This window comes from Mastigoproctus giganteus, chromosome 2 (genome assembly GCF_048544385.1).
Source record: "Mastigoproctus giganteus isolate SK-2022 chromosome 2, ASM4854438v1, whole genome shotgun sequence".
Taxonomy (NCBI): domain Eukaryota; kingdom Metazoa; phylum Arthropoda; class Arachnida; order Uropygi; family Thelyphonidae; genus Mastigoproctus; species Mastigoproctus giganteus.
This window is the reverse complement of record NC_143576.1, coordinates 142,503,341-142,530,002: the sequence shown is the minus strand read 5'-3', so window position 1 is coordinate 142,530,002 and position 26,662 is coordinate 142,503,341. Positions and strand designations below refer to the sequence as shown.

At 36.7% G+C, this 26,662-nt stretch overlaps 1 protein-coding gene across 1 annotated transcript in view; it reads left to right on the top strand.

Moving 5' to 3' along the window:
- The window catches only part of LOC150089625 (cilia- and flagella-associated protein 43), a 302,046-nt gene that overhangs the window by 139,458 nt on the left and 135,926 nt on the right, over positions 1-26,662 (top strand). Inside the window, exon 9 of the mRNA XM_090390054.1 lies at positions 4,170-4,339. Coding sequence (XP_090246180.1) covers positions 4,170-4,339 — 170 coding nt within the window. The remainder of the gene's footprint in view (positions 1-4,169; positions 4,340-26,662) is intronic.

Here is a 26,662-nt window from a genome sequence, read left to right as displayed (position 1 = left end):
AGTATCATGTCCCGGTCCCGACTGCTCCACAAACATCAAGCAAGTGGTGCATTTTAATAGGCTGTGATTCAGAGGGAACTGCCCCCCCCTCAGTTCTTCCCTGAGCCACAGCACTCCCATTAATTTGAGCCTTTTGCTTTGCTGCTCTGGTCTGAGTCATGATTTCGATTTAATTTCAATTTATAGTCATGTTATGCCTCTGTTTACCATTTGGGTATACAAAGGTGGGCAATTTGTTAATGATCATTATCGGGGTATAATACTATAAGGGGTTCTAAATAAATTAAGTAGATGGGCTGTAAAATGGCAATTGAGGTTTAACAATAATAATGCAAGGTGCTGCATTTGGGTAGCAGTAATCCCAGAACAGCATACCAATTGGGTGGTATCAAACTCAATTGTAATTGTACAGTCTGACTTGATATTCTTTCTGCAGTGTGAACTAGCTACTATTACAGCTCATGGGGTTCTGCCAGTGATGTACAGGAATATTGCTGGTAGGATAAGAGGTAATTATCCCATTGCATAAGGCAATAGTTAGTCATAATGCAATTTATGATGAAGAGTCAATGTGTGGATTTATGTGGATTATGTGCTTCAAAATTGACTTTTTCACATCGATATCCATCGAAATTGGCTTTTTTTTTGATATGTTATCAACAGATGCTTTTGTTAAATATCCTTTAAATTCATTCTATGTATAATTTAAATTACGCCTACCTTGACTGAAAAGGGTGCATTACCATTTGCATAGCAGTAACTTCAAAAGCCAATCTTGGCCTTTTTGGTTTGGTGTGGTTATGAAATAAAGATGTCTTCTAGTAACATTGGTGTAAAAATCACTTCTTTAACACTTGATTCAGCTACTGTCTCTCGGAGCAACGGTCCCTTTATACAGTTTGCAGCAAAAATTTAACACCTCCCTAACGTTAATATTATTATAATATAATACAGTCCATTCCGGTTATTTGTGACACATCACGACTAGTGCATTTTGGCCTGATTAAGCAACTGCCCCAATTATCCGAAGTTTCACGTAAATAGTTAAAAATACAATGTACCCCCCCCCTTTTTTTACAATTGGTTCACTGTACAATCAAATCACGTTACGACGAACTCAACATAGTAAAGTACTGTTCACTATACGATGTGCAGTAAGCGCCGGCCATTGTGATCACGTTTGTGAATTGAATTTTAATTCTATTAAACAGCGATTCTAATTATCGAAAATAGGAGGAATATTATCCACAGGCTATAAAAGCAAAGATATATTAAGCAGAAATTTACCCTTTATTACCTTACCAATTAAAAAATACGTGAAAATCGGAAGAATATACGTGATAATCGGAATAATTAATACGTACTGTAATATGTACATACGAACTAGTTGACATTTCTGTTCACTGACATTTGTAGGCGGGGGTTAAAATTTAAAACAGTAAAAAGATAAGCAATCAATAACAAAGAACATGGTACACACAAATTGCAAGTAACACAATACGTGCAAGTGAGAACCGAGTAATGAGTTACAAAGCTTTAAAAATACGAATGAAGAGAAGATCTGAAAATTAATTTTTTTATATGATTGAAGATTTCATGGAAGTGTAAACACATTTCACCATAATAACCCACAGAATTCCAGCTGTCGGTATTATCACAAATTCAGTAAGATCGAGTTTACTGTCCATTTATGATAGATTTCACTAACAGAAAAGCCCAATAAACAGGTGACTGCTAATTGTTTTTATTGTTTTATGGTTGGGACCTCCAGAATTTTGACTGAACCATGTGGTACCATCGGAGACAATCGTAGGGTAATCTCCAGTGCTGCGGTCTCCTGCCCCAATTAAATGGCACGCTGTCCCAATTATGCAAAGTAAACCCTGGCTATTTTCTCGATTGGTTTCTGTTTTTTAAGGTTTGCCCCAAATAAACGGCTGCCCCGATTAACCGGTGGCCCAAATAACTGGAATTATAATATACTGTATATTATAACATACTGTATTTTATAACATACTTGGTATATTCCCCCTCATCTTTAAAGATGCTATCCATTATATTTTACAAACATGTAAAAATAGTGTGAGGTTTATAGAAACAGATAGTAGTGTTGCCAATTACGTTTACTTGTGCATTGATAGGTGTTGGGCCCCATTGAATGCCTGTAAATGTACCAGGCAATAATTAGTAATTATTTAGTATTTTATTTCATGTTTTTATTTTATTTAATACCTTTAACTTCATACCTCAGCATAATTAATATCATTATATGGCTTGCTTTTGCACAATACAGCATTAATTAATATCATATGTATCTATTAGTTACTGGGTTGGTTGATAATATTTGGGTATATAAAATATGTGTATTATGTGCTTCGAAATTGGCTTTTTTCGAAAAAAGCCAATTTCGAAGCACATGATCAATCAAGTACAGGTAGCCCTAATTTTGCGCTGGTCCGATTTGCAATAGCACCGATAACTAACCACAACGCTATTTTTATTTATTTATTTTCGAATTTTTTTTTTTTTTTTTGCAATTTTTTTATAAATTGAAAGTTTAAAATCATCAGACAAAATTTATCGGCATCATACTGTGCTATGTATCGTGCACTGTTCATGTGATTTAGGACAATCTGAGCCAATCAGCAATAAGCACATTCGTATCAGAGATGAGAAAGATTACCTCCCTCAAAGTAACCACTCGTGGATTGGGTAATAAAGGTCCATGCTGTGCAGCATTCAGTTGGTTGTTGTTTACGGTATTTACACGTGTTTAAAATTTATTACACTAACATTTTTTATTAATTGTGCTATTATTAAATTAATTGATAATAATAGCCATGTGTAGTTTTTTTCAATCATGTTATAAAGTTTTTAATTTAATAGAATAAAGACATGCCATGTCTGGTAAAAGTAGTTAATTGAATCCTAGTGCAATATTCGGAGGATAGAATCTGATGAAAGCCGCCCTAATGTTTGTGTAGGGCTATGAATATGCCTCCATCAACTATTACTACAACCATGAAGAATGCTAATAAAAAAAAAAACAATCGATGCAAAGTGGTAGGTAAAATTTTTGGTGCCTAACCCTGTGATTTCCAATTGACTCCATTATATAAAGGGTTCCATTTGTGCTGATTCCATTTGCGCCTGTCCCCCCAGGAACCTAACCGACGTAAATGGAGGGCTACCTGTATATAAAATATAAAATGTTATATAATTGGGTGTGTAAAATTAAATTTGGGCATTCACCAGATCCAAATGTGCTCATCAAGTCAGTAAATTGTGCACTGTGATTCATCACTCCATAACAGACCTTTCCAGCATTCCAGGGAGACTAATTGTGATAAATTGTGCACCAAGAAAATCAAGTCCCTACGTTATATGCTGCTGCAGCTCCATAAAATCCATTGCTGTGAACTCCCTACTTATTGCTCTTGTACTAATATCAGTTCTTGTGGTTCCCCTGAACTTGGCAGTATTCGATGAGGACTGATGGGATCTACATATTAGTTTTCTGAGCACCCTCTGGACCCATTCCATCAATTTCTACCATCTGCCCAAATGTTTCATGCTGTAGCAGCACCTTGAAATTTCCATTTGGTGGTTATACTAGCAACCATTGATCTGAAGTGTTGCAGCATTGCTGCAATGGCATTAACATATAAACAGACTGATTGATAGCTAAGCTTAGTGCTGTTACTCATATACTGTTGACCTGCTTACTTTTAGCATGAATGAAGTGCTTTTATACTTATTCCTGATATGTAAATAGCAGGTATGGTTAATATTTTCCAAATTCCAGGGATATATATATATATTTATATATGATTAGTATGTATAATAAATATATATTTATCTTTATGTATAGCATATAGAAGTGAATTCATTTCTTGCAATATATACACTTTGGGAGATGGCAGACTTTTAAGTTACAGCGGACTACTTTTCATGCTGAGAGGATATGATTTTCTGAAAAATTTTATATAAATGATGATTTATTGCAATTTGATTTAGAATGCAAATATACAGTATATTTTTAAATTACATTTATTAGAATCTGAATATCTTTTTTTTTTTTTGGTGAAAAAGAAATAAGAACTCATAATACATTATCACAGTTTTATTATCCAACTCTTGATCACATTTTTTTCATTATTCGGATGCAGGAATTAATGAAAACAGATTTAATGCATGCACTCAAAACAGAGGAATCTTATAGAAATTCATACGAAGAGATTCAAACACAAGATAAAGCATTTGACAATCAAGTTCAAAGAGAGTACAAAAATCTTCCACAAGGAGAGGTCATGTATAGATTGTTTCGTAAAAAACCAAGGTAAGTTCTTTAAACAAATTAGAGTTTTTAAATATTATTATTAGAGTTTTTAAATATTATTAGAAATATTTAAAAACTTTTGTTGTCTACCATCACTTTTTTTTTTTTACATTTCACGATTAATTTTTACCCATGAAATAAATCAGCACATGTCACAAACTTGCAGCTGACTGAACCTACAGGTACCAAGAAAAGCTACCCAAAAGATATCATGGAAAATTTTAATTAAACTTAATAGGAAATATAAATTACAAATAATGGAGACACTCATCATAATGAAGTATAAATTAGAATATTTTCACATGCTGAAAGCCAGATCCCCAGTGGCGCCTCCATAGCCACGTGGGAAGGAGCAGCAGTGCATAGCACACACTTCTTGATTAGACCAGGGTTCGAGCCCATCACCACCAAATATGGAGGATGCGGAAAGGTCAGGGAATGACCACCGCATATCCCGGAGCAATATGGCCTTAGTTGCTAATGCTCCTAAAAACCAAATAACAAACAAACAACAGAGCCCCAGTGCAATTTTCAGATGTCTAGTGTTTGGATAAAGTGAGACTTCTAACAGCCTTCTAACAATCACAAGCAATCAGAAGAACGTTCTTCTCTTTCCATGACTGTTTCATATACATAAAATGTTACTTTATTTGCATGCTTAACCTTAATGGCAATCAAAAATAAATTTATGAAAAAAGTAGTTCTCTTCTTGCCATTAGATTGAAGTATTTCTTGATGATCTCTGAAAAGCACACAGTAGCGTTTCCATGCGGGAATTCCTTCCCAGCATTTCTCGGGAAATTTATGTTTTTCTGAATCCCGAGAAAAATCAGTCAGGAAAACGGGAAAAAGAATTCCCATTTTCCTGTGAGAATTAAAGCTTAACAATCAACATAGAGATGTTACTGGTTTAAAGGAATCCACCGACATCAAGTTGAAAGCAAGAGCAGGAAATGCTCTTGCTTTTCAAAGCAGAAAGTGGAAGGTTAACTTAGTCTTCCATTTCCAGGAATCGAATAGGAACATGTAGGAGAGAATCGGTTGCGATCTAATCAGTCAGTCCTCCTTGTAACCGTTGCCTTGTTATAAAAGTGTGATCATAGCCCTGTCTGCTGCTAACTGTGAGTCATCCTTGCAAATAAAATTAATATAAGTTTATATGCAAAGTATACTTTATACAAATCCTATGTGTGGTGGTCCAAGAAATAACAAGTTTTGGAAACAAAATAAGTCCTTAAATTGGCAATTTCAACATGTGATTCTGGGTAGTGCTGTTAACCTTGTTAGGAGATCTGAATGTTACATTATTCGAATACTTCCCAATAATGTTCACTGACGTTTTCCAACATTTGAATATTCGCTATAGGCTACAGTTCTTTGTAAATACTACTAAACTTAATATGTCTTATTATCAAATATTTTTTTTTTTAGATATCCATAATAATGAGTAAAGAATATGAAGCATGTTGGAAGTATTTTAAGAAAGATAAAGGAAATCAGTCAGCTCATTGCCAGATATGTTTTAAATCATTGCAATGTAAAGCATCATCGACTAGTGGGCTTCATAGGCATCGTGAACATATTCATGGCATGAAAAGGACAAAAAACTCTGAAAATAATCCTGGTGAGCCAATGCCTACTACTTCTAAGAAACAATGCACAATTTTACAATACATTCTTACAATGAGTCACAAGATTTAGAAAAAACAGTAAGCAAACTTGTAGCAGCAGATAGATTATCTATCAACATAATCTCAAAGAGTGAATTTATTAGGGCAAGTTTCTTAAACAAAGGACTGCAGTTGCCAAAAAGTCCATCATCAGTTATGTCATTAATACATAACTATTACAGTAAAATAGAACAACTGTACATCGAGAAATTTGGTGCTTTCAAATGTGAAAATAAGAAAATGAGCATTTGCATAGATGAGTGGACCAGTCATAGGAATCGAAGATATATGAATGTTCATGTACACTACAATGAGACTTCACTGAATCTTGGTTTAATAAGAGTTCATGGGAACTGTCCTGCAGAAAAAGTGTTATCTTTACTTCAGGAAAGATTAGAAACTTTTGAATTAAAACTTGAAGCAGATGTGGTTGCAACAACTAGTGATGGTGCAGCAGTTTTGGAAAAATTCGGAAAATTATCACCGACTATTCAGCAGTTATGTTACAATCATGCACTTCATCTTGCTGTAATGGAAGTGTTTTATGTCAAAAAAATGAAGCAACAAAAGCAAGTGGAAGTGAATATGTTGCAGATTCTGAATACAAGAAAGATGAAAGCAATGACTCTGATTCAGATAATGTAGCCAGAGCCAATCAGTATGATCTGCAAGATGATGTCTCTCCAGCAATTTTTAGTATAAGAAAAATTGTAAAACTGTTTAAATATTCTCCAGCGAGAAATTCTCTTTTGCAGCAGGAAATAATCAAGAGTGAAAAATTGGAACTGTAAGTCATTTTGGACTGTAAAACGCACTGAAACACATTAGAAAGAATGATTGAAAGATTTTTAAAGATCCTAAATCTGATAAAAATTGTTTTACAACAGCTGAAGCTCAGTCACTTATGGAAAGAGGAATATTATGAAATTGCAAGAGATATGTTAAATTGCTTAAAACCTGTTCGATTAGCAGTTGAAGCATTAAGTAATCATGATGCAAATCTTCTAACAAGTGAAGGAATTTTTAAGTTTCATTTTAGTGATTTGGAAAAACAGAATTCTGCTTTGAGCAGTATGCTTTTAAAAGAAATTAGAAATGAATTGCTTAAATGCAGGAATAAAGATCTAGTATCCCTCATTAAATATTTAAGCAATGTTAGTTGTTTATATGAGGTGGAAAAGGATGACTTTTTTGCTTTGGCAAACAAGAATGAAATAGCTCAATTGGCAAAATCATTAATGGAAAGACTGCAAAGAGAAGATGTAAATGCTGTTGTGGAATACTCCAACACGAAATCAGAAATTGATCTAAAATCTGAATTAGCAAAAGCAATATCGATTTCAACGACAAAACCAAAATCAGGGCAAGCAGACAAAATGGTTTCATCGTTAAAAAACGAAATGAGCTTATATGAAGCAATGTGTACCCTAACGCCCAACTTGAAGATGCTTTTGGATGCACTCTTAACAATTTGATCAACGTCAATGCAAAATGAAAGAAATTTTTCTACATCTGGAATATTTATCACTAAACAAAGATCAAGACTATTGGATAGGGTAATCAATGCTTTGTGCGTTTAAAAATTTAATTTTAAGAATGATAACTTTTAATTATTCAATATTTGTGGTATTATCTTTCAATTTTTAAATAATTTTTATTTGGCATTTATTTTGTGTTAATATTTCCTTCTTTTAATGTTTTCTATTATGAAATGTCTATATCAAGTAGAGATCACTTTTATGTGTTATTGAAATATATAATCTTGTTACAATATATTGGTTCATAATAATAATAAACCATGCATTTATTATATTGTTTTTTTTTTTGTTTTTTTTTTACAAAAACCTCTGAAACTTTTAGTATAAACCTATTACAGAAAAATGATTCCCTGTTTATCCTTATGGTAACTCATTATTATTTAAAATCATGTAAATAAAATGGTATGAAAAATACAAAATAACTTATGATTTTGGGAATTTCGATTTCTCGTTCCCGAATCCCAAAGATTAATATCTTTCAGGAATTTGGAAACACTAGCACGTGTGTGCTGTATACCACTTCAGCTAAGTTTTTTAATTATAATCACTGGATGGTTAAATATTCTGACCCTTCCATATTCTGACCATTTTTTCATGAAAAATGCATCCTCTGAATTACCTCATCTGTGGGGACAACTCTTTTATCACATTGTGTTGTTAACCCTTACAGTAAATAATCAGCATTTTTGTGCAAAATTTAATAACTTTCATTATAAACTTTCACTTTAACGAACTAAAATTTATATATTTATGTATAAAGTAAACAAAATTTTACTGTATATATAAATGCAGTATACATATAAATAATAAATAATGTCCAAGAATTGATTGTGCATTTCTTAACAGTTTGCCTGGCTTTATCAAATCTAGGAGATAGTGCAGCAGTTTTTTGATTTTTTTTATTAGGAAATGCAGAATGCCTAAGAAAATAAAAGAGTAACCACTGAATATTTCCATTATAAATAAACAATTTACAAGCAAGAACAATGAAAAAAAATCACTGAAAATTGCAAAAATTTATTTTTATATTATTATGCTTAAATCATGAGCGCATCAAACATTAACGCATGCATTCATTGTACACATTATGGACATGAGGTGTGTCATGTAGGGCGATCTTTAAATGTTAGTTCAGCTTCACTGTGGTACACTGTGATGGTACAGAACTCTGATCAGTGTCTAGAAGTCAGTGTAGTGCTGTGTGTGTGTGTGTGTGTGTGTGTGTGTGTGTGTTGCTAAATTGTTTCTGGCCACTTTACTACTGGGAAATGGAAATCATCTGGAAGGTTGCTTCCCAGTACCCATCCATGCCACAATAATACACATATTGCACTACCTATAAGATATTGTGAAAGAGATTCTGCACTCATAGGAGGTTGAGAAGCTAAACTTATGAGTGCCAGAAAATCCTGTATCCCCTGGTAGCTTACCAGGGGCACAAGCAATTCTGCCTTGAAGGGTTAGCAAAAAATAAAATAAATATATAAAAATTATTAAAAATAAACAATAATAATAAAAAGGGGCACATGACTTAGAGGTTAAGGCACTGGACTGCCAACCTTAATTATTATTACAGTGGTGCCTTGCAATTCGACAGTCGGATTTCGCGGGCCAGCGCAAACGCTACATGATATTGCACGATAGAATTCTTTGCTAGACTATGTAGCTGCGTTTAATGTTACTAAATAGCACTAAATAGTGACGGTTTCTTCATACATTTTAACCAATGGTATTAAAGAGCAGGAGTAACATTTAACCAATGATAGATAAAGCGGGAATAGATCCTACAATCGTTCAGCTACGTTAGCTGCCCTCAAAGATAGCTACAGGTATGCCGTCAGTTCTTCCTCAGTTATGAGACAACATTATCTCGTTAATAATCATACTCTGAGTTCATGTTTGCTTGAGTTGTTTGTGCTAATTTATAATTCTGCATTTCTCATAAAGTAAAAAATTTTGTGCTTTGGCAGTTATTTATTTTTTGAGTGAAATTTGATAATGGGTCCAAAGAGAAGTGAACGGCGGAATAATTCAGGAAAGAAACACACTTGATTGAGCATAGAAAAGAAGAAAGAAATTATAGATAAAGTGCAGAAAGGTAGAACAATTACAGATATAGCTCAAGAGTATGGCGTCCCTAGGTCAACCGTGGCAACATTTTGGCAACAAAGAGACAAGATTATAGGAGCTAGGGTGTTCGCTGGAGCAATGAAAATTTCTGACAGAAACAGATCTTTAATCAATGAAGAAATGGAAAAGCTGCTTCTTACCTGGATTAGAGAAAGCCAGATGAAAGAGATCCAGTAACTCAGGCAATGATCTGTGAAAAGGCTAGGTTAATTTTTGAAGAATTGCAGAAGAAAATTCCAGGACGTATCTCAGATCAAACTGATGAATTCAAGGCAAGTCGTGGGTGGTTTCACAGATTCAAAGGTAGAACAGGTATCCATAGTGTTCTCAGACATGGAGAAGCAGCTAGTGCAGATAAAAAGGCTGCAGAAGAGTTTGTGAAAAAATTTGAAGATTTAATCATGAAGGAAGGCTACTTGCTGCAGCAAATTTTTAGCGAGGATGAAACTGGGTTATTTTGGAAGCACTTACCAAATCGAACATACATCACACAAGAAGAAATAACGCTCCCAGGACATAAGCCTATGAAAGATAGGCTTACCTTGTTATGGACAGGAAATGCAAGCGGAGACTTTAAAGTAAAGCCACTTCTCGTTTACCACTCTAAAAATCATTGGTGCTTTGGGAAGAAAATCATCAAGTCCAAACTGCCAGTGATGTGGAGATCCAATGCAAAAGCCTGGGTAGACCAGAAAGTCTTCATAGATTGGATTTTTGAGGGGTTTGCCCCGACCATAAAAAAATTCCTCATTGACAACAATTTACCTTTGAAAGTACTGCTGATTCTTGACAATGCTAGTGCCCACCCCAAAACTTGGCGAACATTCTTGAAATTGACTTTGATTTCATCAAAGTCCAGTTTTTGCCTCCAAACACCACATCACTGATCCAACCCATGGATCAAGAAGTAATTGCCTGTTTTAAAAAACTTTGCACCAATGCTTTGTTTTCACAGATTTTCGACGTGACTCATTCTTCCGATAAGACACTGAAGGAGTTCTGGAAGACTGAGTTCAATATTCTTCACGCCATTTCCTTTATTAAAACTGCCTGGGAGGGAGTGACACAGAGGACCCTTCGTGCATCATGGAAGAAACTCATTCCTTCCTTTTTTAGGGATGACAACAGTGCAGTCCAAGCCGCTGAAGAATCAGAAGCAGCTGCGGCCATGCGAGAAATCATTTCGACGGCGGAGCACCTCGACATAGGAGAAGTTGATGAGGCTGATGTGGAAGAGCTTGTGGAGGATCACGATGACGAACCAACCATGGAAGAACTCAAAACACTCAGTGAACAGGAAGCAAAAGAGAGAGAAAAGGAAATTTCACGTGAAGAAGAAGACAGGGAAAAAGGGCCGATGCCAACAGCTGCCATTAAAGAAATTTTATTCCATTGGGAGAAGGTGCAGTCTGCTTGTTTAAAATGGCACCCCAACACTGCTGTTGTAACTAGAATGACAGACTGGTTTAACAACACTGCTATGCATCACTTCAAGGCTATCTTGAAAAAGAGGGAGAGACAGTCCACCCTTGAACAATTCCTCATCCCCATTCAAGCCAAGAGGAGAAGAGAAGGAGTAGAACAAGATAAATAAAACATCCTTCCAACATCTAGGGCTCAATGAAATGTATGTACTCATTATGTATTTTGTAATTTCGTTTGTTATATGGTAGAATATAGTAAAGTCAATAATATTGTGTATTTCTCTCTGACAACAAATTAATCAATTTGCCATAAACTTATATGGAAAATATTGACCTGTAATTCGACAAATTTGCAATTCGACTCTAATTCGGCGACGGATTACAGTTGAATTGCGAGGCACCACTGTATTATTATTATTATTATTGTTCTTATATTATTCTTCCCTGACTGAGGATTCCACCCTGTGACAGGTACTGTTACCAAAGTACACAAGTGGTTGTTATGTCTGGTGTTACTATTTGTCAAAGAACTCTTTTAGTACTGCAAAAACCTTGGGAGGTGCACTATGGCCACAGAAGCCGATGCGCCAACAACTACCAAAAAAAAAAAAAAAAGAACTCTTTTACTAAACTACAGGTGTTCAGGATTGCGATTTTCTGGAGTTCCTTGTAGGTATTCTCTGAGACACCTATTGCTGCTAGGCTGTTATGTGGGGTTGTCTTTGGTACCATACCAGTGGTTGAAACGACAATTGGGATAGTTGTTACTTGTTGCATATGCCACATCTCTTTAATTTCCTGTCTTAGGTTTATGTACTTCCTGATCTTTTCCTCATGGGGTTTTCTGGAGGTTGCCAGTCTTGGGCACCACTATGTCAATCAGATAGGTAGCCTTTTCCTTCTTGTTGACAATGGTTATGTCTGGTCTGTTGTGTGGGATTGTCTTGGCCATTATTATGGCACAGTCCCAGTACTGCCCTTGGGGTGTGGTCTCTAGTACTGCTTGGGTTCGTACTTGTACACTATCTTTGATCAACTGGTATTTCCTTGTTAGCTTCTAATGTATTATCCTGGCTACCTGGTCATGTCTACTCAGTCTCGGCGATCACCTTGCATCCTGCGGTGATGATGTGTTGGATCATTTACATGTGTCATCTGACACTCCCGGCTCCTTAGTGTTGTATTTTCTATAGTTTCTGGCATTGATTTCCTGTTCTTGGATATCAAGCGTGAATCTTTCAATTTCAACGAAGAGAGTCCCGCTTGTGAGCCATGTATTGGAAGCCATTTTATCTATGTGATCTTGATGGAGCTCATTGTAGTGTCTGTCATGGAGTGTCTTTTTTGCCCATCTTTCAAGCTTTGTTTGTGCCATCTGGGTGGGAGGGGACTCCTCACTTAGGTTGAGTGGGGTATACCACTTGGCTATTTTCCTTATTGCCTGGTAGAGTGCTGCTCTGTTTTTCTGGAAGTAATCCTTCAGGTTTGCTGTTGCTTTGTTCTGTTGCTCGAGATCTATTAACCAACTTCCTCTTTCTTTCTGAGCTATGGTCAGTGTCTCCCTGGCTGAAGTCAGGTGGTATTAGTGGCTCTTGGTCATCACTGCCCTTGTCTTTCTCATGATATCCTGAAGCTTGATGTTAGTCAAATCTATGATCCTGAAGGAGTATGTTAGCACTGGGACTGCACACTTCATGACTTTAACTGTGTTCCCCCCATTCAGCTTTGCTTTGAGCAGGCTTCTAAGTCTCTGATGGTATTTTTCGGTCAGGCAGGCCTTTTGATTTCTTTGTGCTCTAACTGCTCAGCCTTCATCATTCCCAGGTATTTGTAGTCTCTCCCCCTGTCATGGCTTCAATCTCTTTATCAGTCTGCAGCTGACAGTTTCGGCCAACTAATTTCCTCTGATGCAGTCTGTAAGCCTTGCATTTGTCTAGACCAGGGGTTGCCAATTAGTTTTCATCGGGGTCTGTATTAGAAAAAAATATCTTATTGAAGTTTTCATTCTTGACATTAACATTAAATTAATAATTCTTCTAATAAACATTAGGTGATATTTGTATTTATTTATGTAATTACTATAGATGCAATTTTAAAATTTATGTACATATATATATTAATGAGAAAAATGACAATTTTTGTAATTTATGTACTTATACACTGAGTGGACAGAAATCATGGGATACCTAGCTAACGGGTAGGTCCACCTTTTGCCCGGATAAGGGCAATAACATGGCGAGGCATTGAGTCCACTAGTTCAAAGCATTCCATAGTTATTTCCATCAATGTGTGCTGCATGCTGTGCATAATTCCGTTGCATTCTTGGGTGGAGGATCCAAAGTTCAAACTGACCTTTCCACAACATCCCAAAGATGCTCCACAGGGTTCATGTCCAGTGAACAGGGAGGCCATTCCATGGTAGTAAAATCTGTGGAATGCTCTTTGAACCATGTTCTAGTCACCATGGCTCTGTAGGGAGGAGCACTATCCTGCTGGAAAAGATCATTACCCTGTGGGTGCACAACGATCATAAAGGGATGCAGATGATCTGCAAGGATGGAAACGTAACCTGGATCATTCAGAGATGCATCTAGATGTACCAGAAGTCCTAATGTATGCCAGTTGAACACGCTCTAGACCATTACCGACCATCCACCTGCCGGAACAGTTCCTTGTTGACATCACGGGTGCATAGCTTTGTGCGGTTTCCACAAGATATGCACCCTTCCGTCCTCTCGAAATAACTGGAAACAGGACTCACTGGACCAGGAAACCCGTCTCCAATGATCCAGTGCCGGTGATCTTTTGCCCAGTTGAGGCATAGTAGTAGTAGTAATTGAAGCATGTGATGCAAGAAAGCAAGCTTATGTAGCATCAGCCCCCCCCCCCCAAAAAAAAACCAAAACCGTTTCATCCATCCATTCCCTCTAAATTTTTGTCCAGTACCTTCTTGAATTTATTTAAGCTATCAACTTCCACAACAACAGATGGAAGTTTGTTCCGGCAATCAACTACCCACTGGTTAAAGGCAAATACCTGCACATCTATTCTATAACTGTCTTTCCTCAATTTGAATTTTTTTCCCCCTCCTGTTTGTAATCTGAGCAAGAAAAAGAAGAATCCCATCAGAATTGAGCCTGCTCAACCCTCAGTCGGATCATGTCGCGAATGCCTAGTCTCCAGACCCTGCAATTTGCAGAACCTAAGCCTTTCTTGGTAAGACCACCCTTTCGTTCCCTTCACCAATCTTGTTGCCCTTCTCTGTACTCGCTCAAGCAAATCTACATCCTTCCTAAAATGAGGCCTCCAGACCTGTACACAGTACCGAAGGCATGGCCTTACCATTGACTTTTACCAAGAGATAATTACCTCCTTTTCCCTACTAGAAAAATTCTTCTATGTCGTTGCCAATACCTAATGACCTGCTTCGGCAGTCTGTCGTCACTACTCAGAAAATTTCATATCTGACTGCACAATTACTCCCAGTTTTTTTTTCATTTTCTACCACCTTAAGTGTAGAATCACACTGTTGGTACATTTCTCTGAGGTTACTTCTACCCATATGCAGTACTTTGCATTTGCCAATGTTAAACTTCAGTTGCCATTTCTCAGCCCATCTGCTCAAATTTTCTAGATCCTGTTGGCATGGTTGTTACTGTTATTAACAACCCTACCAACCTTTGTATCATCTGCAAACTTCGGTATTAAACCTGATATACCTTCATCAATATCATTGATAAATAAACAAAACAACAGCAGGCCCAACACCGAACCCCGGGGAACTCCACTAATAACATTAGTCCACAAAGAGCAGCATCCATTGATTACCACTCTCTGTCTTTTCTCACTCAACCACCCTTTTATCCATTGTTGCAACTTACCCTTAATACCATACTGCTCCAATTTTTATAGTAGTCTTCCATGCGCAACAGTATCAAAAGCTTTCTTGAAATCCAAATATATGATATCAAAATTATTTTTTGCATCCAGTTCCTTTGTAACCATATCATAGTATCCAATCAAATTTGTAAAAGAAAACTTTCCCTAAACAAACCCAGTATGTCTGAATTATTACTGCAGTCTTGTCTAGATAATTAGCATCAGCATTAGTAGAGGCATAGGATGCAAGAAAGCAAGCTTATGCAGCATCAGCCAAAAAAACAAAAAAAAAAAAACTTCCACTTTACCCCTCCATTCGTTCAAAATACCTGTCCAGCTGAGCCTTAAATTTATTTAGGCTATCAACTTTCACAAAAAGGGATGGAAGTCTGTTCCACCAACCAACTACCCGCTGGCTAAAAATCAAATTTCTGCACATCTATCCTGCATCCGTCTTTCCTCGATTTGAATTTATGCCCTCTCAGGTGATTATTCTGAGCAAGAGGAAGAATCCCATCAGCATTGAGCATGCTCAAACCATTCAAGACACTGTAATTTTCAAAACTTAAGCCTTTATTCGTAAGAACAACCCTTTGTTCCATTCACTAATCTTGTTGCCCTTCTCTGTACTCGTTCCAGCAGCTCTAATCCTGCAATACATCTTTAACTACTGACTCCATTATTTTCCCTGGAACAGAGGTTAAACTAACTGGTCTGTAATTACTCATGTCACCCTTTGATCCCCCCCTTTGAATTGGGGATACATTTTCACATCTTCAGTCCATGGGGACTTCCTCTGTGTCCAAGGATGCTCTCATAATTATGGCTAATGGTTTGCTTACTTCTTTGCTGCATCCTTTAATATAACTGGATTGATCCCATCCACTCCAGGTGCCTTTCTAATGTTTTTTTTCTCCTCCACTTTGCTCTCAGTTCTTACAAAATCATTAAGCTTCCTGTTACAGTTTGATAAACTTCTGCCATTTCCCTCCCTTAATAAATCCTGTTGTGTGAATGTAAATGCAAAATTGTCATTCAGATTATCAGCTATCTGAGCAGCATCATCAACAACAGTCGAACCATCGATATCAAGTGGATCAATCTGATTCATCCCCTTCCATCTAGATTTTATATAACTAAAGAAGTACTTGCTGTTTTTCTTAGCATCCTTTGCCAAAGATTTCTCATACTCTGCCTTTGCTTGCCTAACTTCCTTTGTGATTTGATTACAGACTAGCTTATGACTATCATAGGCTTCTGTGTTGCCTGATAATTTATATACATTGCATGCATTTTCTTCTCTGCCACGAGTCTCATTAGTTCATCTGTCATACATTTAGGCCTAAACTCTGAACAGTATTTCTTAATAGGTATAAAAATCCTAGTAGCTTCCACAATTACTTCCTCAAATGCTTCCCATTCAGAATTTGCTGTTGATAACATCATCAGTTGGTCCCACTGAGTCCTATGTCGTGATGTTAGCAATGGGAGTCTAATGGGTCAGTGGATCCCATAACCACTGTGGCTAATGATCACCTGATCACCATTTTTGTGGCTAATGATCACCTGATAGTCACCTGGCACCTTTCTCATTGAAGTTGGCGGTGATTTGTGCCACTGTCGTTGTCCGATTGGCTGAAACAATGTGCGTCAGACATTGATAGCCAAGTTCATCCACCACCTTTCTCTGTCAGTAGTGCTGTCCATGATGAGATGTTATTCTGGAAATGCTGTATTCCCAAAACACTCTTGATACTGTCGAACAGGGATAGTGAATTTCTGTACCAAATCTTCGATAGAATGACCTGTGCGTCGGGCACCCACTATCATCCTTCTTTCAAAGTAAGTTAACTCACAACTTTTATCCATACTGACATTGAATTACCATCTACTTGAATGCAGTGTACCTATATACCTGCCAAGCGGTTGGTTCATCCACTAGCGAGAGGGGTAACAGCTTCACATTGCCCAGGAACCAGGTATCCCATGAATTCTGCCCTTTCAGTGTACAAATTAATGAGAAAAGTGACATTTTTTTTTCCTAAAAGAATTTTTGAAATATATGGAACAAATCTTGTACTTGATATTTGAGGCAAATTTCGCAGATGATCATTCATTAGCCGAGATCAAAACTTCTTCTATTTTAATATACCGTATTTCCCCATATATAAGACGCACCTTAATTTTGGGGCCCGAAATTAAAAAAAAAAAATGTATTACATAAAGTTATTGAACTCAAGTTTTATTCATCATAAAATTCATACAACTCCTTATCACTGTCAAAACTCCCATCCATTAGCTTGTCCTCATCTGTGTCTGATGACGAATCACTGTCTTCATATAGTGCCTTGTCCTCAGTTTCATCTATGGCATTTGAAATGCCACACTTCTTAAATGACTTGACAACGATCTCAATCTTGATATTATCCCAGGATCTTTTCACCCAGGTACCAACTTCTCCTATAGTTGGTTTCTTCACCCTTCCTGCTGGTGTCAAATTGTCCCCAGAAGACTTCGTCCATTGGTTCCATTCGTCTCTCATGGCAGCTTTCACGGGTTGTTAATGCTGACATCAAGTGGTTGGAGCTGGGATGTCAAGCCTCCAGGTATGATGGCAAGTTTTGTTTTTTGCTCTGCAGCAATCTTCTTTGTGTTTTTTGTTATGTCTGCCCTGAACTGATCAAGCACCAATAGGGCAAGTTTGCGTAAGAGCCCACCTGGTCTCCTGCTCCAAACTTTCTCAAACCAGCTTTTCATCCCATCCTGATCCATCCAACCCTTGTCATGAACGTGGACCTCCTTGAGGAATGTCTTCTTTTGGCATTGTTTTGCATTTGAAAATCAGCATAGGAGGCAGCTTGGTTCCGTCGGCACAACAAGCTAGAACAACTGTATAATGGCTCTTTTCATGTCCACTTGTCTTCACAGTTACAGTTTTCACCCCCTTCTTATCAACAGTTCTGTTACTTGGGACATCAAATTGAAGGGGGACTTCGTCCATATTTGCAATCTGTCCCAACTCAAACTGATGTGTCTTCCGACATTGAATGACAAAACGATGAAATTCAAGGACCTTCTGCTCATAGCTTTCAGGTATCTTTTGGGCAAGTCTGGTGTGTGTACGCATGCTTAGTCCATTCCGTTTCATGAACCTGAAGCACCAATCGTGTCCTCCTTTGAAATCAATAACTTCTTTTTCATCAGCAATTCTTCTTGCCTCATGCTGAACCATCTTTGTGGACACAGGAATTCCAATTGCCCTTTGCTCTACAATCCATATCTTCAATTCCCTCTCTAAATCAGGCCATTTTGCTGACTTTCCTCTTATGGCCTTCTTCTGCCGTGGCGTTTTCAGTAGGGTTTCTTCTTCCCGTAGCCAGTCTCGGATTGTTTTCTCAGTTGGAGGAGGACCAAACTTACGTTCAGCAGCACGATTTCCATTCACTTTTGCAAACTGGATCACTTTTAACTTGAATTCAGCACTGTACGAAAATCTTTTTTGAGCCATTTCTGGGCAGAACGTGGCAAAACATAACCTAATATACCAGTAACAAGTGTGAAACAATTCAGCGCAAAGACAACAAGCGCGAAAAAGCGGGAAATGCAAGTAAAAAAATCTACAACCACTGTATAAGACGCACCCAGTTTTTAGACCCCAAATTTTTCGAAAAAAGGTGTGTATTATACATGGGGAAATACGGTAGTTCATTTTTGAAAACATGATTTACATATACAGTAAACTCTCGATTTAATGGATCCCAATATAACAAATTTCGGATTTAACGGACTGGACAAATAATAATACAGTAAGTACATGTTAATCTCGACGATATTATTTTTTTTTTAGGTTATACAAAACTTCAGTGTCATTATTAATTAAAAATTAATAATAACACTGAAGCTTTATTATTAATTAAAAATTGATAATAACACTGAAGTTTTATTATTAATTAAAAATTAATAATAATTACCTATTTCCATTATTGTTTTGATAATTACCTACTTTTATTTTTATAATCAAATTCAGGAAATTGTTTTTTTATTCTTTCTGAAAACGTGTTCAAATAGTTGTTTCCCAGATTACAGATAACATATGAGAGCAAGCAGCGACTTGCTAGCTCAGCATGACTTGGGACACTAAACTGCAGGTCTACTGACTCACTTTGTTTCAGTCTCAGCCTGCCTCAAGCTATCGTTGTGTCAGGTTGTATACAGGATGTTTCTGTGATTTCTGAATTGTGACTTTATTTATTAAATAATTTTGCAATCCTTACAATTTAAAATGTCATCAAGTGATATAGGAGTTAAAAGAAAGCATGTGAACTTAAATGTGGCACAGAAATTAGAACTAATTGAGAAATTAGAACAAGGTTTGTGAAATTTACGGCGTAAAAAAACAAACTGTTTCTGATATCCATAAATCAAAGGCCAAATTGCAACATTTTATATTTATAACAGAATATTACAAATTCTATATTATAATTTTATATTGTACAGTACTGTATATTGTAGTAAAGCTTTTTTTTTACATTAAGAACAATAAAAAAGCCCCCCCCCCACGATTACATTCGATTTAATGGACTTTTGGCATTAACGGACCACTCTTTTCCCCATTACTCCATTAAATCGAGGGTTTACTGTATATGTTGATCTGTACATTGTACATAATTGAGTACGCGGTTTCCTTATTTCAGGATACTTTTCATGTTGCACATATTTTCCCCACTACTGTTGCAAAACACTCAATTCATTCATTTTATCTTACAAAGCAAAATCTTCTTTTAAATCAGTCATTTCTAATTGCAGTGCAGCTTTATTACTTTTAAACCATTTTCATTAGTCCATTCCCCATTTGGTTCAGATGAAAATGGACATATGAAGAGTTGTGTTAATTTTCTTATTTTTTTAAAATCCTCAAACCTTTTGTTGAATTCATGGTTTAGTTTTTGTATAAAATTATTGTATTCACTTTTATCTAATTGTGTGTTAGGTTCTTCTGTCAATACTTCTTTCATACATGGAAAGCACAGAGTCTCATTTAAATCAGAGGACAGTGTTGAGTTTTTTACAAGATGATTGTACAACTGACAGCAATTCAGAAATAACCTTGTCTTTTCCTTGTAATTTCTGGTATAGATTGTTAAAATACGTAAATATGTCAGTTAAGAAGGCAGTAGTAAATAAATTTGGATCTTCTTGAAGAAAAATTAGATGATTTCTTGTTGCTGGAATTGTGGAATAGAAAGAAATGATTTTACTTTTTCCAAATTGACCACAGTCTTTGTAAAGTACCACCCTTGCTAAGTCAGCACACATTATTGTGGGGAAGCATATCATTGTAATTGGCTTCAACTTCCTGAAGAAACACTTCCAATTGCTGATGATGAAGTGAAGATGTAGATCGAATAAAATTAATCATCTTTATCGTCTTTATCATCTTAATCACTTTTTGCATTACGTCTTCAAAATTTTTAATAAGTTTGCAACATAAGACAGTTTGGTGAATTGTGCATTGGTAACAGAACAAATTTATGTTATCTTGAATTAGTTCTTTATTTGAAGATCATTGCAGGAGCACCATCTGTGCATATTGATATTAACTTGGATATATCAAGATCAATGGTATTCATAAATTCAGTAAGTGGCTTGTACAAGTCTTCTTCATGAGTCCTGAAGGGATAACACAGTTAAGAGTTCACGGTATTGCTCACTTTTTTTCATCAAAAATTGTATAATTATAAGTTCTTGAGCAGTATTGCTAATATTGCATGATTCATCAAGAGTCAAATAATAATATTCAGAAAGTTGAACATGACATATTTGTTTATTTCTTCTGCTAATATTTCTGAATTTCTCACGTTGCTTGTGGCTGAAAATGGGATTCTATGAATGCTGTCAACATTGACGAGGCAGTTGAACCATACATTCTTTCGAAATAAAACCATTTCCACACATCTATTCTACAACTGTCTTTCCTCATTTTTAATTTAAGCCCCCTCAGGTTTGTAATCTGAGCAAGTGGAAGAATCCCATCAGAATTCAGCATGCTCAACCCATTCAAGGCCTTATACACCTCAATCAGATCACCTGCAATTATTGGTTCATATCATAATGACATTTCATATTAATACTTTTAATAACAGCAACTGTTTTAAGACAAATTATATCCATTGGAATTGCTCCTTCTTTATTTGGAAGTGTAAAACAGTATAACTTGGTCCACTCTGGTGAAAACTGTCTGTTTTCATCATCTACTTTTCTTTTCTTTTTATCTGTATTGCTTGATTTTGGGCTACAAATATCTATAATAAATAGAAAGTAAATATACTTTTGCTGTCTATCTGCTTTAAAAAATTATTCCATATGTACAATAACCAGCACAAAACATGTATTTGATAACCACTAAATTGCGAACTTCAGCAAATTTCACTATTCAGTGACCCCTGGACTTTTTACAACATTTATATTGACAGGTCAAGGCTCCCTAAAGGCAAAACTAACCTCCTTAGGCCTGACCGATGACCCAAACTGCACCTGTGGCGAAAGTGAAGACTGGGCACACATTCTATATGAATGTATAATATATGACATCCCCAGAACAGAGCTAATAACACAGATTGGTCCCCTTCCCAGGGGAGAAGAACATCTGTTCATCATAGAAGAGCAAAACTATAAAGCTTTTACATCTTTCACACAGTATTCGAAATGCGCAGAGCAATGCAAAGAATGGCAATTCAGCCCCCTCAGCAATTAAACAATAATCAATAGTAAAATTGCCCAAGTTTCCCACCACGCCCAGACGATGACTTAAAAACTGTCAGGATAGCAGTATTCTGCACCCTGACAGAAACCCGACATGACAAACCTTCCCAGGACTACCCTGCCATGTGTAGGAACCTGGGGCCCCATGCCAAATAAGTAACCACGTAGGGGAGGGAGATGTACAGGTAGCCAGGGAAGCAGATTAGCTGGAAAATATCAGTAGGCTAGTAGCAAAGGGATGCAATGTAGAATGAATGAATGAGAATGAAAGACAATTAATAGGCTGGGAACTGAGTGAACTAGGAATTATGGTAAAAGGGAATAAATGGCAGTTTTGGTGAAAGAAAGAGTGACCTAGCATGACGGAAAGAGAGAGTGAATGGGAATGAGTGGAAGAGCAAATGTAATTGGCCGAAAGAATACAAAGTTAAAAATAACTTACATTACTTTATATATACTGTACCAACAAACATTTACTAACCACATCAACACTATCACTGCATTCTCCCCTGGCCTGCAAAAAAAAAAAAAAAAACTTGCGGCTAGGCCTGCACCACAACTGAAGAATTACAGTAAGTTGAGGTGCCCAGAGAGTGCAGTGCAGAAAGTAAGAGTCGAATAAATGACATGAGAGCTAGAAGATTGAATAAAAGTGTAAGCGTGTGAGAAAAAGAACACAAACCGTGAATGCTACAGTTAAGTACACACTAACCCTAGTTTTAATTAGTATTTAAATTTACACTACACATCATTGCATCCCCTCCTGGTGTGTGAGAAAAAGATGAGTGAGTTGAGTGAAAAAAAATAATAATAAAATATATATATATATATATATATATAAAAAACTTGGAAAAAAATTATAAAATAAGAAAAAAGTACTTAAAAAAAATAATAAAAAATTAAAATAAAAAAAATAATAAATAAAAAAAAATAATAATAATAAAAAAAAAAAAGAATGCAAATAGAGTGAGAATGCAGATTATGAATGAAGTAAATGTGTCTCTCTCCCACCCCCTCACCTGATGGGTTCCCCACTGCCAGCTAACATATCCCACCCCCGGAGCGGGATGGGCAGCTTAACCTTCATACCGGATTCGACACTCCTTGGACATGACACCGACGAAGACATTCTGCGGCTTTGCTGCCAATGCGCCATTGGCGATCTGAATTGGGTACTCTAACCTGGTTCCCTTTAAAACCCCATCCACAGGCAGAGGAGGGAGGAAACGGATCTCTGTCTCCTCTCCTCCCTGCCTACACCCCATACTTCGCCTGGTGGGGTTCGTCTCCACTGACCTCTTTAGGGATGCCTACTCTATCGTCCCTATTCTTCTATCTGTTTTCCTCCCAGTCTTCAGTCTCCCTCCCTCTCTCACTAAATCGACCGAGTACACCCTTAACAATGCCGCCAAATTCTAATCAACGTCTAAATTCTGCTGGTTTCCTGTAAATCTCTAAGACAACTAACACTATTAGCTTTTATCTAGCATATAGCCTCACATGTCTAAATTTAATAACATCAAAATTTTGCCCGACCTATTTGGCCTTTAACACATCTCTTTAGCGTTCAACCCCAACCAGCGATTTCCTAACAGCAATCCCATTAAGCATTAATGTCAAACGCAATTTTTTATTTTTTTTTATTTATTTATTTTTTATTTTATTATTTTATTTTTTATTATTTTTTATTTAAATAAGTCCTAGCCACTGAAATCCCAGGAAACTAGGTGGCAGGACCTGCCAGAGCAATTTGTTGTGATACTGGATACACCCGGCTAGCCTCCACATGGCAGGGTATGGGCAACGTCGGGCCCCACTAGGGGCCTGGGGGCCAATAAGCCGGATAAACAATGGGCACAACATATCACACTGCACAGACACAGCCCACACACTTTCAAGTCTCTGGCTTGACAGTGTACTGTCCTCAATACAGCGAAACACACGCGGAGTTGGGAGAAATCCCAGGTGTCATCTGACACAAACATACCTTATTCAGTGGACTCAGTGATGGACGACAGCATGGAGCTAACTTCGCATTTTCATGGGAAATATGAAACGTGGTGTGCACCTGACAAAACTGTATTGTGGTGTGCTAGGTAGCTGTCCGCAGTATCTTTTACTGTACAAAGGAGTAATATAAAGATTTCTAAGTTCAATTATAACTTACATTATGCCTCGCAGTTTCATTAAACAGAGGTCCGACTGTATATTTAAATTAATGATTTAGGTTCATTTACCTCGCGGTCTGCAAAAAAAAAAAAAATTTGTGATCCAGATGCGGAATGCAGTCCGCTAATTGGTGATCTCTGGTCTAAACCAAATTCCATCCTGATATCATTGCTGAATTCTTTGGTGACCCAGAGTAGTTGCTGGAGTTGCTTCTCAGTTGCCATGTCAGATGACATCAGAGCTTGATGTCATCCGTGTACACAAGGTAGGAGAGGGTGTACAAGTTTTTCCTACTTCTTTGAGGTTATATCTATACTTGCTGTTGTTGAACATGGTGGATAGTGGGTTCAGTACTAGACAGAACCATAGTGGACTCAGGTCATCTCCCTAAAAGATTCCTCTCCTGATGGGGATCAGTCTGGTTTTGATGTTCTCGACCTTGATGGTAGTACTCCATTTCACCATGGTTTCTAGGAAGTTTGTCACTGTTGTATTGACTTTGTAGGTCTTCAGTGTCTCTGTTAGCCTGTAATGAGGCACGGAGTCGAAAGTCTTGTGGTAATCGATATAGGCTGTGTACAGGTTGTGGCAATTCTTTTAGGCTTGCTCTATAACTGCGGCATCTATGGTTAATTGCTCATCTGCTTGCATCCTTTCTGCTGTTTGGCCATTATGTTCGGGCTCTCCAAGTGGTCTGATATCTTCTTGGTTATGCAGCTGGTCAGGATCTTGTATATTGTTGTGACCTGTATTTCACCAGGTTTCTTGTATTTTGGTCTTTAGCCTTCAGATTGTGATTTTTTTTAGTGAGAAACTCTGGGTGCCTTTTCATTCAGGTGAACTGCTCTGCTACATGCTTCTGTGTTAAAGTGAGCTTTTTGTACCAGCAGTTGTGGACGTTATCTATTCCAGGGGTTCGCCAGTTGTAGGAGTTCTGACTGACTGTTGTACTTCTTCCTGAATCTCCATCTCTCTCTCAACTCTTGTACATCCTTGGTTTTCTTCCATTCTAGTTCTATTCAGGGGGTTCGGTTGTTAGGTTTTATTTCACTGCTCCATATGTTTCCCCAGAACTCCTCGATCATCTTCTGCTTAAGTGGTGGGCCATTTCTATCTTCTCTGAGACTCCTGTAGAAGGCTCTTTGGTTTTAATTGAAGATTCAGTTGTTATTTTCATCTGGAAGTTCTCTTTGTATTGGCATAGTCTCATTATTATTATTATTATTATCAAGTAATTGTATTACAATAACTTATTGATAAGGATTCTACAATCCTTAATGAATTTAGGATGTAATGTACTTGATGAAGATTATTAAATATTGTATTGTATTGTGTTTTATTATTATTATTATTATTATTATTATTTGTTATTAATAACATAATAATAATAAAAAAACCAAAGTCAAAAAGAAAAAGTAAAAATTGGAGTCAGCTCGTGTTTAAATTATTTTGGATGATAACTGCTCAGAAGTTCAGTCCGGGAGATTTGTGTCCATATATAAGTTACTGGAATTGTTAAGGTATTGAGCTGTTTGAAGTTGCATTATTAGATGATGCAATATTGGCAGTGGCATGGGTTAAAGATCTTCTAGAAAAGCCTGAGAGGCACACTCTTGAAGGATTTAGAAAGAACACCGATTATCCAAAAACAATTTTCTTTACTAGGTATAATGTCTATACATGGTCACAAAGAATCTCTTATATCACTGTGATATAACAGGAAGTTCTTAGTCTCCTCTGGAGTTGCAAGAACAAAGATCTGAACTTTCCACTCTGAGGTAATACAACTTAGCCTTAATAGAGCCATCTACAGTGATTAAATATGAAGTGCACATCTTAGGGAAGAACCTTTTTTTTTTGTTATTCTTATCAGCTGCAAAAGTAACATCTGGAAAAGTTTCTTGTAATAATCCCTTTTGTCAAGGTATTCCATAGAATTTTCCATAACTTTATCAAATCACTTCAGCAATGATTCTATACTGTTCTGGTGTTGATACGACAAAAAATTTATATTTTTAGTTATACTGTTTTTTTTTTTTTTTTTATAACTGAGACCTTTAAAGACTAGATGCAAGTCTAGTGGCAATACCCCAGGACTTGAAGCACTATTGTTGGGCCTACCTTACAGGCTCAAAAAATAGCAAGTAACATCAATCTCTGCATTGTGTGAAGTGTATATTGCAATGTCATATTTTTAGCCCTATGGAACCATATCCAGCACTATACATGGTCAGAGGGGACCAAACCAGAAGGCGCCTCCGTAGCCAGATGGGCAGGAGCAGCAGTGCGTAGCACACGCTTATTGATTAGACCGGGGTTCGAGCCCGTGATCACCAAATATGGAGGATGCGGAAAGGTCAGGGAATGATCACCGCATATCCCCGGAGAAATATGGCCTTAGTTGCTAATGCTCCTAAAAACCAAATAACAACAACAAACAAACCAAACCAGAATTGTAATAAATATGTAGAATTTTCCAGGAAATCTTTTAACTTTGGCAAATTAAACTTTAGCAGTAAAATATAATTTGTCAATCTATAATAAGGCCAAGATATATAATTTCTGTTACTATTGGAACCTCTGGCCCATTGATTTTAACTTTTGATGGTCCTTTATAGTTTAATTTATTCTTGAAAACAATCATGTTGGTTTTGGTGAAACTTTTAGTGTGCATGTCAATTCAATGGCAGGCCCAGAATTTTCTAATGGGGGAACTAATGCAATTAAAGGAGCTGAAGCAGTGTTCAAAGA